The sequence below is a fragment of the Syngnathus leptorhynchus genome, chromosome 21, assembly GCF_054491065.1.
Source record: "Syngnathus leptorhynchus isolate UIUO chromosome 21, UIUO_Slep, whole genome shotgun sequence".
In the NCBI taxonomy this organism is placed as follows: domain Eukaryota; kingdom Metazoa; phylum Chordata; class Actinopteri; order Syngnathiformes; family Syngnathidae; genus Syngnathus; species Syngnathus leptorhynchus.
In genome coordinates this window covers 6,140,452-6,153,053 of record NC_141215.1, presented here as the reverse complement: position 1 = coordinate 6,153,053, position 12,602 = coordinate 6,140,452, and the positions used below count along the sequence as shown (strand labels likewise).

General features: G+C 49.9%; 1 protein-coding gene across 2 annotated transcripts in view; it reads left to right on the top strand.

Moving 5' to 3' along the window:
• Positions 1-466: 466 nt before the first annotated feature.
• anks1b (ankyrin repeat and sterile alpha motif domain containing 1B) overlaps positions 467-12,602 on the top strand; it is a 33,862-nt gene continuing 21,726 nt past the window's right edge. For both annotated transcript variants that reach the window (XM_085901769.1, XM_085901768.1), the window contains exons 1-9: positions 467-605; positions 6,156-6,236; positions 7,129-7,285; positions 9,073-9,225; positions 9,384-9,527; positions 10,708-10,783; positions 11,147-11,248; positions 11,710-11,832; positions 12,015-12,196. In XM_085901769.1, coding sequence (XP_085757895.1) covers positions 475-605; positions 6,156-6,236; positions 7,129-7,285; positions 9,073-9,225; positions 9,384-9,527; positions 10,708-10,783; positions 11,147-11,248; positions 11,710-11,832; positions 12,015-12,196 — 1,149 coding nt within the window. In that variant the 5' untranslated portion in view covers positions 467-474. The remainder of the gene's footprint in view (positions 606-6,155; positions 6,237-7,128; positions 7,286-9,072; positions 9,226-9,383; positions 9,528-10,707; positions 10,784-11,146; positions 11,249-11,709; positions 11,833-12,014; positions 12,197-12,602) is intronic.

The following is a 12,602-nucleotide window of genomic DNA, read 5'->3' as shown; positions in this document are numbered from 1 at the left end:
CGCGTAGCGTTTCATTTTGAAAGCGCTAACAGGAAGTTGCAGGTTCGTCAAGTGAGCTTGACACGAGTCTGCACTCAGGGGCACCGGCCAGTGCGGAAGGTTCAGCCGAGAGCGGTGGAAGGAAGATCGGCGAGGAAGCCTCTTCCCGTGGTGGGCGTACACGCTTTCACCCCCAGCTTGTCATCAGCTGGATAGGAGCGGGACCAGAGTGGAGGCTCGCTCGGGGTAAGCCAAAGGTCTTCACGGCGGGTTCCCCGGAGGAGGTACCGGAGCTCCAAGCCTGAATGAACGGTGGTGTGTGCGTGTGGGGTGGAGGTGGTGCTGGTGGTGGTGGCGGGGGACGCTCTCTGCAGCATCCGAGCGGGAGCACCGGCAGCATGCCCCCGCGGTGAAGCGAGCGTGCACGGAGCTTGAATTGATGGAAGATTGCGGTCGTCGCTGGCCCGACATCGTCGTGCAGCACTCGTGTCCGGGATGGGGAAGGAGCAGGAGCTGCTGGAGGCCGCCCGCACCGGGAACGTGGCCGTGGTGGAGAAGCTGCTGAGCGGCAAGAGGGGCTTGCTGGGCTCGGGCTCCGGTTCCATTCCGCTGCCCAACCTGCTGAGGTATGTTTTATGTGCTTCGTTTTTGCCTGTGAATCAAAGGTGGCTTCTTTCCTGCTTTTATGTTTGTATGGTGAGAACAATAGACCTGCAATAGTATAAAAAAAACACTTACTTTGATGTCCATTGGAAAACAATGAACCCTACCTGAACTACAACCTCAAAGAGACCGCTCAGGTGATTGGTTGCCTCTTTCGAGCCCTGCAGCATCTTTTCACCGGGGACAGGTGATTAGGGAGATCAAAGCAAGGAGGGTGGGCCTCGGGCTGAGTTGGAAGCCCTCAACTAGGGGCCACGATCCACCACCGGGAGCCTTTTGAAACTCAACATTTCCACAGTAGATTAATGGCTTTATAGTTAGTAATCAGCATCTAAGTTGAGGCGGTTAACAATGTAAAATGTCACTTCAAACGTGACCTGTGAACTTTAACCTTTCTTTTTAGCCTACCTGTAAAAAGTTGCCGTGTAAGAAAAATAGCAACAAACAATAGTCTCACAACTACTGCGACTTGGTCAGGTGCTGTATATTATTCATATCTTGTAGATGATAAAGAATTAATGCCGGTTTGGTTTTGAGTTTTCTCTACGTGCTTTGCTCCACCATTTGTGTTCAAATATCCGGCTGTTTCATCGGATGATGCCAAGTGTTTTTATATCCGTCTTGTAGTGCAAGGTCTGTTTTTTGTTTTTTAAGCATCCCCTCATTCATGTCCTGCTATGGCTGCAAATGAGGCGTGCAGATGTTAGCTTGTCGCGTTCAGGGGAAGCCCGCGTAGCTAGCTTCATCCTCCTCCTCCTCCTCCACTTTTGCAAACAAACAAGCTTTAAGTGAGTCTCCGGAGAAGACGGGCTCTCACACTCCCGTTTGCTCATGTTTGTACTTTTGACTCACTGCAGAGTGGGGGAAGGCTAAATGGAGCTAAACTAATGCTAATAACAGGAAGAAATAGTTTACGTCCTGTGTCAAGCCCGTCTAATCTACAGGCCGGTGACCCTGCGTTACATCACGCATTCCACACGGCCCTTCTGATGGATGGCGCTAGCAAACCATAGCTGCTATCATGGGGAGAGGGAAATCCTCCAGGCCCGATTGGATAGGACTACTCAAAAACTGGAGAATTGCCGCGATGAGTTTGAGCAGCCCATTTTGGAACCAAACTAGTCGTGCCTGAATTCATGTGCAACTAAAGTCCGTCATCCAGACTTAATGAAGATACATCATGACCCAGGTGACGTCTGTCTGATGATTACCTTGCTTCAACAGGCGTGCAGCACATTTCTTGGCAGCCTGCTGGCGTTAAACGTGCAGTTTAAGCTAAGTAGCTTCGGCAAGACACATGAAAGATGTGCGCGATTCATCTTTTCTTAAAACGAGCCATCAAATATTCATTTGCTGCAGAACTGCTCAATGAAAAACGGACCATTAATCACGCGCCCCACTGCACGTCGTTCTGGCCAAATGCTGAGAATCGCAAATTTGGGCTAATGTTATTGTAATGATCGGATAAAACGACGAGACGGGCATGATAAATTGATTTTGGGTCGCGAAGGCTTTCTCCTGTCATTGAGGTTGTATCTTTGTTGAATCTGGATTTAAACTTGAGTTGGAGATTTGGTCAGGCCCAAAAAGTTTGCCGCCGAAACGGGCTGCGCTATGAATCAAAATTATGGACTGAAATTTCTTTAATTCAGTCTGCCTGAACGGGCTGCGGTCCAAATCAGCTTTGTTGTTTATCTCAGTGCCTCAGACCCTTTTCTTTTACACTTGGAAAAACGTGCTTTCCTCAACCCCGCTACCCGTCTCATGTGTCAGCAGCATATTCATTTACACGGCGTATTGTCCTGCAGTACTTTCCCGTCTTGCTCGTCTCCTGACTCAACGGGGAGACACTGGAGCTCTTGAGTAAGCATTCCCGAGCACCCCTGCGGGCTTCAGCCTACACACTTTGCAGCTCTTTGTGCATCGCCGGTCCTTCCAGCATCCTCCCAGCATCTTCTTGGTCCCGGCGAGTTAAGCTCAAGCCCGACTAGTTTACCGTTTTGAACGTAAACGAGTGAGCCGCTGGAGTCATCTTTGATGGCGTGTTGCAGTCGCAAAGGCGCCGCGTCATCGCTAAGCGCGATTTACAGCACGCACCTTGACTCATCATTCTGGCGACTTCCCGTTTCATTAGATTGGCTGACCCCTTTGCCTTCCCGTCCCTCTGGCCTTTTCGCCATCGCCACTGAGTCACTGCGAGACCATTTGTGGCCGTCTGGCCCTGAGGGATGAAGGGAGGGAGGGAGGGAGAGAAGAAAGAGTGCGGGTGGGCAAAGGGCGGTGCCTTGTGGATCTCCGTTTGAAAAAAAAGCAGACTTGACCTCAAGGCAGGTCAATGTTTCAATCAAGGTGAATTTCTACTGAGCAGATGATGCATTTATTTTAAATTGCATTTTATTTTGAAATCTAGTTGAGGTGGGTTTAGAATACATTATTGAATAGGTGTGTATTTTTTTTGCATTCAATTATTTGTGCACTTTATTTCCAATTCTTAGACAAAGTTGTGGTATAAAGAGCCACATGCTGCTTCACCAGCCACCTCAATGCAGTGCAAATCCCCTTTTGCATGCAAATGGCGGTTGTCAAACACGTTTGTTGTTGTTGGCATTGTCGCCCGCCGTGTGTGAGCGAGCTAATGCGATGTAATTGGGGCAGGTTGTCTTGCGGGGACTACCTCCACCCCCATTTTTTCTTTTTTTTGCAAGCACACCTCCCATGGAGGGTTTTTTTTGTGTTTGTGTGTATGTGGGGGAGCTGCTAGCGGAAAAGCTTTTGGAGAAAGCTTGAGAGAATTCACCGCAGGGCTTTGCAGACGCCGTCGAACGAGAGTGCGCGCATGCCGAAAATTGCTTTTGGTCTTTTGTTTGTGGAATAACTTTGTCGACGATGTGAAAAAGATTGTGTGTCCTTGTCGCCGACATCCTGCAGGTGACACTGGAATGGGAGCAAAAAGCTTGTGTGATGATGCTGCCGCCAATTTTGAAAGCATCTGAAATCTTAAAAGTCATCTTTGATGCTTTTGGAGGACATTTCTACTGCAGCTTCTTCCAAACTGTTGCTCGGCTCAGGCTGCTCGATGTGAAATCTTGCTTTGTTCACAAAGCTCTTAAAAAGCTGCTGGGCGTGTCCTCTTTCGGGCCTTTTCGGGCGCTGACTCAGCACTTTTCTGTGTCCGGAGTGTGTAAGAGATTTTCTGCTCGGTTGATTTAGTGATGTCGAAACACAATGTGAGTTTCTTAGTGTGAGGCTGGGTGTATTTTTATTTTATATATATAATTTTTTTGCTGTTTTAAATTGTTTGCAGATATTTTTCAATGTTTTGTTTTTTTAATGTATTTAATTTTTTATATCTTGATTTTTCAAATGTATTTTATATGTATATCCCTTTGTTTTTGTTTTTTTTCCTTAAATATTCTAGCTTTGTATCGATGACTTCAATTCCGATTTGTGCTCGTCTGCGTTCCCAGGCTTCAAAAGCTGCGCTTTCGTGTCAACAAGCGGCCATATTTGTCCAAGAGCCACGTGGCGGCTCGCCTCCGCCACCTGTGCCTTCCATGCCTCCGACAACAAGGCGACATATGCCCGAGCGTAGCCGCCATATTCCCGCCCGCCGTCGATACGCTCCTTCCCGCTGACTCGCTGGCGAGCGCGGGATTGAATCACATGCTCCATATGAAGTGGGTCATATAGTAGACGGCACGGGCGCTAGCATCCATATGTCCCTGCATCTTTCATGAGCCACGCCGTCGGTGCCTGAGCTCCTTGCCGGTCTTCCCGACTCGGCGTCGACACCCCCCTCGCCCCTACCACGTGCCCTCCCTCCCTTCTCTCGTTAATTGGAAAGGGCAGCCAGCGAGCTAGCGAGCGCCCGCGGGGAAACGTTGTAGAGAAGCCGGTGGTGGGAACCAGGAAGTGACAGGGCCAAAAGGGGAAAATAGCCCCCGAGACGTTCGTCAAGCTGTGAGCATTTTTCTCACTGCATCGCAAAGCTTCCTTGTCCTCAGTTTAGTTGTATTATTATTTTTTTGCTCCACAGTGTCTCTTAAATACCTTTTTGGGGCTGGGGAGTGAGAGAGCGTAAACGTCTCCCCTTAGCGAGATTTATGGCCAGCCGGGGGCCTCCTAATGTCTTGATTCACGGCGTAACGTGCCGCCTCTCCCGACTCGCCGGTGCAGACGTCACTGCAATCGGCAGATGCGTGCCGGGAGTCGTCGCGTGTCATCGCAGGCCCTAAGTCACGCCGGGTGTTGTGAGCGTGCCTTGTTTATGCTCGCCATGCCCCCCCCCCCCCCCCCCCCACTCCACTCCCACAGGCACTTGACTTTATAGCACTGCCCTGTTGTGTATTTATAGTCGAGAAGAAGTTGGCGTTGACTTGCAACGCCACAGGTAGCCTCTTTAATATGTGTTTGGAAAGTGCCTTGAAACCAAAAGATGCAGCAAAAGGTCGGCGCTTTTAGGTGCCGAGCATTTGTCGCTGATTCATCCCAGGACGGCCGGTTGCCGTGGCGACGCGCACCATCTGCGCCTGCTTGCTACGTTAGCACGAGATAGCGAAGGCGCGGAGGCCCCCGTCGCACGCCTTATATAGGCATCGTGCAACGCTCGGCACTGGGCTGCTGCCAAACACGCAGAGCAGAGCAGAGCAGAGCAGCGCGCAAAATAACAACACAGCCGCGCCGTAGGCAGGAGTCGTCCCCCACGTTGATGTCAACGTTTGCTCCACGCAGATGCTATTATTTCAATCGCTCTCTTGTGTTGTCAAAATTCACAAAATAATTGAAAATGGCCCATTCATGGTTCCATCCCTAAAATAGAGGCTCGTCCCAATACTTTTGTCCGTTGACTGTTTTCTATGCACGAAACCTTCAAGAAACTTTTGTATTAGCTTAGCTAACTTTGGTTATCCAATCAGGCTTTGAGTCCGAAATGAATTTCACATGTACAAAGCGTTCGGCGCTTCCCGTGCAAGAGCGTTTAATTTACTCCGCCTGTCACGATATGTCGCCGGCACGGATGGACGAACACGTACCCGTTTTCCTCCACAGATCAATTGATGGAAGTTTCTCATCCGATTCTGTCGGCCATTGCGGCGAGTGGCAATATTCCAACAGCTTTTCCTCCGATTGATCAATTAGTTAAGTGAAGTCCTGGGCTGTCAAGGTGCATTATGGGAGCGGGACGTTTTGGCGCGTTGCCTCGGGGCTACTTCCGTCGCCTCCCCGATGAATAGCGCCAACGACGTAGATTACATTGAGGTCAGCCCACCTCAGCGTGTCGTCCAAACATGTTAGCGTTGTTTGTTTCACCTGCCATTTGGCTGGAATTCATCTCATTTCCACTTTTTGCCCCTCACAGGAGTCCAAAGAAGAACATTTTGTTTCAGCCAGAGAGTTTTATGTCTTAATGAGAAGAGTGGGGACACGCTGAGTTTATGCCCGCTCAGCAAAAAGTTGCTCCGTTTCTATGCCTACGTGCCAATTCTTCAAATGATGCGTTTGTGTGTCCTCAGCATCTGGAAAGGTCTCAACGTCAACTGCACGGACAGCTCGGGATACACGCCGCTGCATCACGCCGCGCTCAACGGACACAGGTAGCGCTTAACACACTCACACAGCAACTTTGGTGACGTGCGCGGAAACATAAGCAGGGAACAATTAGTTCCGCCTCGAGCTGCGCTACCTGATTGATAGGAAGCAAGAAGGAAAAGGGCACGCGGCAGCATTCGCATTCCGCTCACAAGTAAACATTCTCATACCAGGCGTCCTTCAAATAAACTTGGGCCGCTCTTGCATTTGGGTCACGCCGAGATTGGTCGTAATGCAAAAGTTGTCGGATAACTTCTATCTAAATGGCATCATTTTGTTTCTTTGGCTTCTTTTGTGGGTCGACTTGAGATAGCCTACTACATTTTCTCGTTTCCAAATAAAACTAGCTTCGGGCGGCTGGATTTTCAAAATAGTTCTCCAGGGTGCATCTGAGTAATTAGCTGCTTTCGAGTCAAATGTTGCTAATTGAAAGCGGCTAACGTAGCATCCCTCCAAACAACACGCTGTCGCGGCGGCGCGGATTAGCCGGCGAGCCAGCTCGCCATGACGGAGGATTAGCGACGTGTTTTGGGGGCAATTATGTGGATTTCCTGCTGCGGATCAGCCGACCAGAAAGAGGCAAAAGAAAACTGGAAATATTATTCATTTAGTTATTTGGATTTTTTTTTTTTTTTTGGGGCGGGAGTCTCGGCGGTGGCGAGCGTCGTTCCGAGTGATTGAAATTAGCAGCTCGTTAGTCGTCGCCTCCTCTCCGCTCTGCTTCCCCCGCTGACATTTGGAATGCAAATGAGCCGCCTCGGCTGGGGACTTCCTGTTCGGGAACGCCGACTGTTTATGGTTAAATGACCCCGCCGCTTGTTGATGCGATGACACGCTCTTATCGGGCATTTTCAAGTGGCGCCGACGTGGAAACGTGACAAACTTGGTTTTCTTCAGGGAGGTGGTGCTGAAGCTGCTCCAGTTCGAGGCCTCGGCCAACGTGGCCGACAGCAAGGGCTGCGTCCCGCTGCACTTGGCCGCCTGGCGGGGTGACGTGGACATCGTGCGCATCCTCATCCGACACGGGCTTTCGCCCTGCCAAGTCAACCAGCAGGTGAGCGCCACTGATTGCAAATTCCAAAAATTCCATTGTCCCTAATGTTGTGTCCCATAAGTTGCTTTTTGCGCTTCCACTTCTTCCCAGGCTTTAAATTCTCAAACAAAACCGATGTGCCGTTTTGGGAGGGGGGGGTGTTTACGACGCGTCGTATTTTGCCCTCGTATTTTCTCGCCCTCAGTCAACACGCACGCGTTTGGGAAAGGGGGGGGTGTGTGACCCGGGAATGCCTGAGATGGGCGTAATAAGCGCAAAAAGGTCACCAGTGCGGTAAAGGGACGTGATGGATGGCGGCGCTGCAGGATTATTGGAGGTGAGTTGATTTTAGGAGGCGGCGATAAACCCCAGCCGGCTCGCCATTTAGCACCTAATTGCTCCCGCCGGTTCACATCCGCAGCTGTTTTTGTGAGGAAGCGCCGATTTATTAGGAACACCGAAGACTTTTGTCACAATATCTAATTGTTGTGTATTAGCCGTTGAGGTTTCAACAAAGTCCAGCATGTCCCTACTCGTGTGGCCCGAGAGGCTAACCCCAATGTTTTCTTTCCCACCAAACAAGAGGCCTGGAATTTTCCTCCCTCCTTGTCCCCCTTCAACCCCCACTCGCTAGCAGATGATCCGGATAAAGGTGGAAAAGCGAGGCGTAATTAGCTAGATTAGGAGGACGAGAGCGCACGCTGCGGTAGCACCGCTCGACTCGTTTTCCCATCGGCCGGAAAAAGGGACAAACGTGTGTTTCCACAAATAACCTCCTGCCTGGCTCCCAAATGGCCCTGTAGCTGCTGTAATATTAGTTTGTCTTTGCGGAGGATAAAGAATATATGCTTTGTGATAACCCTTCTGTAACATTTTTAATTGTTTGCTAGCGATAAGTTATTCTGCTGAGTGCATCTTAATAAGCCCCAAATTTCCTCACATTTTTCCTGCCCAGGATGTCCCCCCCCCCCCCCCCCCCCCATTTGTTCAAATGGTAGCTCCCAGTGTCGATTCATCAGTGTTTACGAAGCGTTATACGGTTTTAATAACTCCGCTGTGACATAGCGCCTTTCATCAAAGCGTAATGGAGCGGCGGCGGAGACGGCCGTCATCCATCACGAGCGCACCAGTCTGCGCCACAAACCAGTATAATTAGGAGTGCATTATGTGAGAGCGATGACGAGAAAAGCAAAGCAAAAAAAAACAAACATTATGGATGCGCTGTATTTAGAGGCAATAACGACACTGTGACTCCATTAGTCGGCCCATTATCGGGCGCGGCGAAGAAGATAAGCGTGCTGCATTGACCACTTGAAGGAGTTTTGATTTGGATATTACAAAAAAAACCGAAAGGTGCCATACGAGGCAGCGCGTGATTTCATCCTCTTGAATATTGGTAAATTCCCAGTGAATCGCTGCAACCGAGCCACAAATCCACTTAACACTGCGGTGGCGGTGTCAGTCAAAACACCCCTGAGGGCCCGACATTAATATGTACATCACATGTCTACCGGATGGCTGGCAGCCAATCAATCTTTAACGCCATTCTGGAGCTTTAATCCCCACGGTGGCTGCATTTTCTTCACTCTACCCCTTCTGCCCCCCCACAAGCCCGAGCTGGACTGGAATTCCGAGCCCCGGAGGGAACACGAAACAACCCAGCCGAGTTCAAAATGCCATGAGAAATGCAAACATGCCCATCTGTGGTAGATTCTGTTCCAAAGCGCATCTCGGATCAATTAACCACTTCCTCCTTGTCCAACATGGTTTCTTTGCTTTGTTCTACATTTTTTGACTTTTGACTCCAGAACCACGAGCGGGAGACGGCGCTGCACTGCGCGGCGCAGTACGGCCACTCGGAGGTGGTGTCGGTGCTGCTCCAGGAGCTGACGGACCCCACCATGAGGAACAGCCGGCAGGAGACCCCCTTGGACCTGGCGGCGCTCTATGGACGCCTGCAGGTCAGAGGAATTTTGACCCACCTAGCTTAACGTCGCTTACGCTAGCACACGACTGTAATTCTTTGAATCATTGATGAGCGAGGCGGCCTTTCTTGAAGATGAATGAAAGTGCTGCCGTGGTGGCGGCGGCGCCGGGTCAAAAGTTGATGTGCACGCAGGTGGTGTGCATGCTGGTGAGCGCTCACCCCAACCTGATGGTGGTGCGCGGGCGGCACCACACGCCGCTCCACCTGGCCGCACGTAACGGACACCGCAGCACGGCGCAAACGCTGCTGGAGGCCGGCATGGACGTCAACTGCGTGGTAAGACCCATTCCGCCAGCTCGGAAGAAGGTGCAGCGGCAGGCAGATGGCACGTTATTACGCCAATTAATTAGAGTAGGCGGAAAATGTTGTTCTTTTTTTTGCCCCTCCCCCTCAAGTCTGTTATTATTATTATTACATAACGGATTGTGTGTCAAAGGACGTGAAGCTCCTGAGGCGCGTCACGTTTCATATTGCTTGCACGTTTCATATCGCTTCCCTCGCTCGAAAACACTTTGATGCCGAGACGGACCGTGACAATTTGAAAACAAAATGAGAAAAATAACACACTGTTATACCTGAAAACATGAATTACTTTCACACTTAAATAGAAGGTAAAATATATTTGACAATTGGTCCTTATTGATAAAAAAAAAATGTGCATGTGCAAAATGGCCACCAGGTAGCAGTCTAATACCTTGGTGTCAACAAAGGAGAGTTTCACCACCACTGTCAGTGACTATGCATTATTATATTTATAGCCAATGGTGACCGCGGCCTGTAACTTATGCGTAAGTTTTGCTTCTCAAATGCAGCTCGGTATGATGTAACCGCATAAATTGTCACTGGTGGGAAGTCAGCGCCCGTGTGTGTGTGTGTGTATGGGTCAGTAATTGGAGTCAAGCCATAAAGGTCTACGTGCTTGAGTGTGCATGAATAATTGATGTTCGCAGCACACTAGTCACTTTCTCGCTCGCCTCTTCCTCACTCTCGCTCGTGCATATTAATGAGGGGAAACCCCTGTTTGGTGGCTCGGTGGGGGCACCGCTCACGGGTGGGCAGGTAGCGAGCACACACACACCTCCCAATGAACTCAGCAGTTGCCGCCTTTCAATTGGCGGAAGCTGTTGAAGAGCGAGAGTCGCCTTTCCTGGTTTCCTCTTGGCAGCGTCACCATGGGAAAGGGGAAAGGAAGTTCGCCTGCATAAATGGAGGGGGGGGGCGTGAAGGGGATCACTTCCGATGCTGCCTTCACTTGCATGTGGAGCTGCAGCGCTTCAGTTCGGTTTGGGTTCGGAGTACGTAAAATCCCGTAAGTTGTTTTATTTGGCCTTTTCTTGATGTGGCTTTCTTCAGGGTTCTGATGGGCTTCTCATTTGGTTCTTGTGGGTGTGTAGGAAACCATCAAATGTGATTTCTTTTTCTTCCCAGACTATTGTCATCAAGTCTTCTTTTTCAGACGGAGAACGGCAGCGCCCTCCACGAGGCCGCCCTCTTCGGCAAGACAGACGTCGTTCGCCTTCTGCTCGACTCAGGTGGGATCCCAAAACGGTCGGCAAAACTTCAGAACGGAGACGTTCACTATTGAAAGTGGTAGCTTTGATGATGATGGCGCTCCCCCCTTTGCACTTCCTGTTTCCTCCGGGATGAACGACATTGTGTTGCCGGGCAACGGGCCAGTCATTGTCATACATGTGCCAGTCAATGTGGATGAAAGCATGACAAAATATGTTATATTCTTTAGTGTAAAAAAAAAAAAAAAATTCTAAAAAGAAGATGATAGAACATAAATAACTGCAAATTGTTTCGCAGAGGCCCAAGCTCCAGCTCACGCGGGCCCCCGTGCCTCAGTTTGAGGACCCCTGATTACTCTTTTTTTCTGTTTGTGTTTGTTTCAGGGATCGACACAAATCTGAGAGACAGCCAGGGAAGAACAGCTTTGGACATCCTCAAAGAACACCCTGCGGTGAAATCTCAGCAGATCACCGCTCTTATCCAGGGTGCGCCGCACGCACACACCCACCTGCGCACACAAACAAACACACACACACACACACACACACTATTGGCTTGCACCATCAGAGCTTTTTTGGCCCGTCTTCTTTTCTCTTTGTAACACGCTCCACTGTTTTATACCATCTGCCACATTTTAGTCGAAAATGTGTGTGCCCATTTTGTGCTTGCACGTGCACAAGGCGGGCCACGCTTTCTTATTTTGGTGACACGCTCCGTTTGAGCCATTTGGCTCTTGTTTGGAAAAGGCCTCAAAATGGAGCCCACTGTGCACTTTCCGTGTGTGAATGTGTGATTTGAAGGCACAGCTGCGAGCCAGTGAAAAGATCAGCTGCACGCCATTTCCTGTCGGAGAGCGCCGCCAATAGATTGGCCATTGACTGGCCGCAATCAAGCCTCCTCAATGGAGTCTCTTCCTCATCCTTCTCCTCTTGTCCTGCGTGTGCAGAATATGTGACGGAGGAGACGGAGCGCCGTAGCATGGAGGAGGAGCCCGTCCGCAAGTGTCCCGTCCCGGCGCCGCGCACCTCCATCTCCTCGCCCTCAGCCTCGCCCTCCCTCAGGCACAAGAGTGAGTCGGCATCACGCTCACTGACTGTTTTCCAATCCGCTGCTGCCCCCTGGAGTCCGAATGTGACATTGACGTCAGCACAAATCCTAATTGGCTCATTAACTGCAGAATTGTAAAAAACCAAAAAAGCTACACCTTCTTCCAAAAAAAAAAGATTGCACCTCTGATGTCTTTTTTTTTAGACGATGCGGTGACCAGCGAACTGTCCAAGCTGCTACACGAGATCAAAAAGTGCCGCGACTACTCTTTCGAGGAGCTGTGCCACACCATCTCCTCGCACTCCATGGACAGCTTCGGCAGCGGGCGTCTGTCGGACGAAGAGCGAGCTGACGCGCCTGACTGCACCTTGACCCGCGCCGGACAGGTAAAATTATTACTATGCGCACAATTAACAATGACATTGAATCAGACATATACAGAAATGTGGTGTTCTTGAAGGACTACAGTGTTTATCATTCATCCATGCTAATTCTTGTTAGCCTAGCTGAGTTTTTTTTTAATATATATATTAGCATTAAGCTAGTCAACTCTTGGTATTATATGGCTTTCCAAATTAGCGAGTGTGAACAGTGTGTTTTTACACTTGGCTTGTACTTGTTCAATTTTACCAACAGGGGGCACTATCAGACAGATCAGTTTATCCCAAGTGCAGTTGAAAGCGCCTAAGAACACACACACACACACACACACACACACACACACACACACACACACACACACACACACACTCACACACACGCTGCTTGAGTCACTTAATCATCTCCTCATGT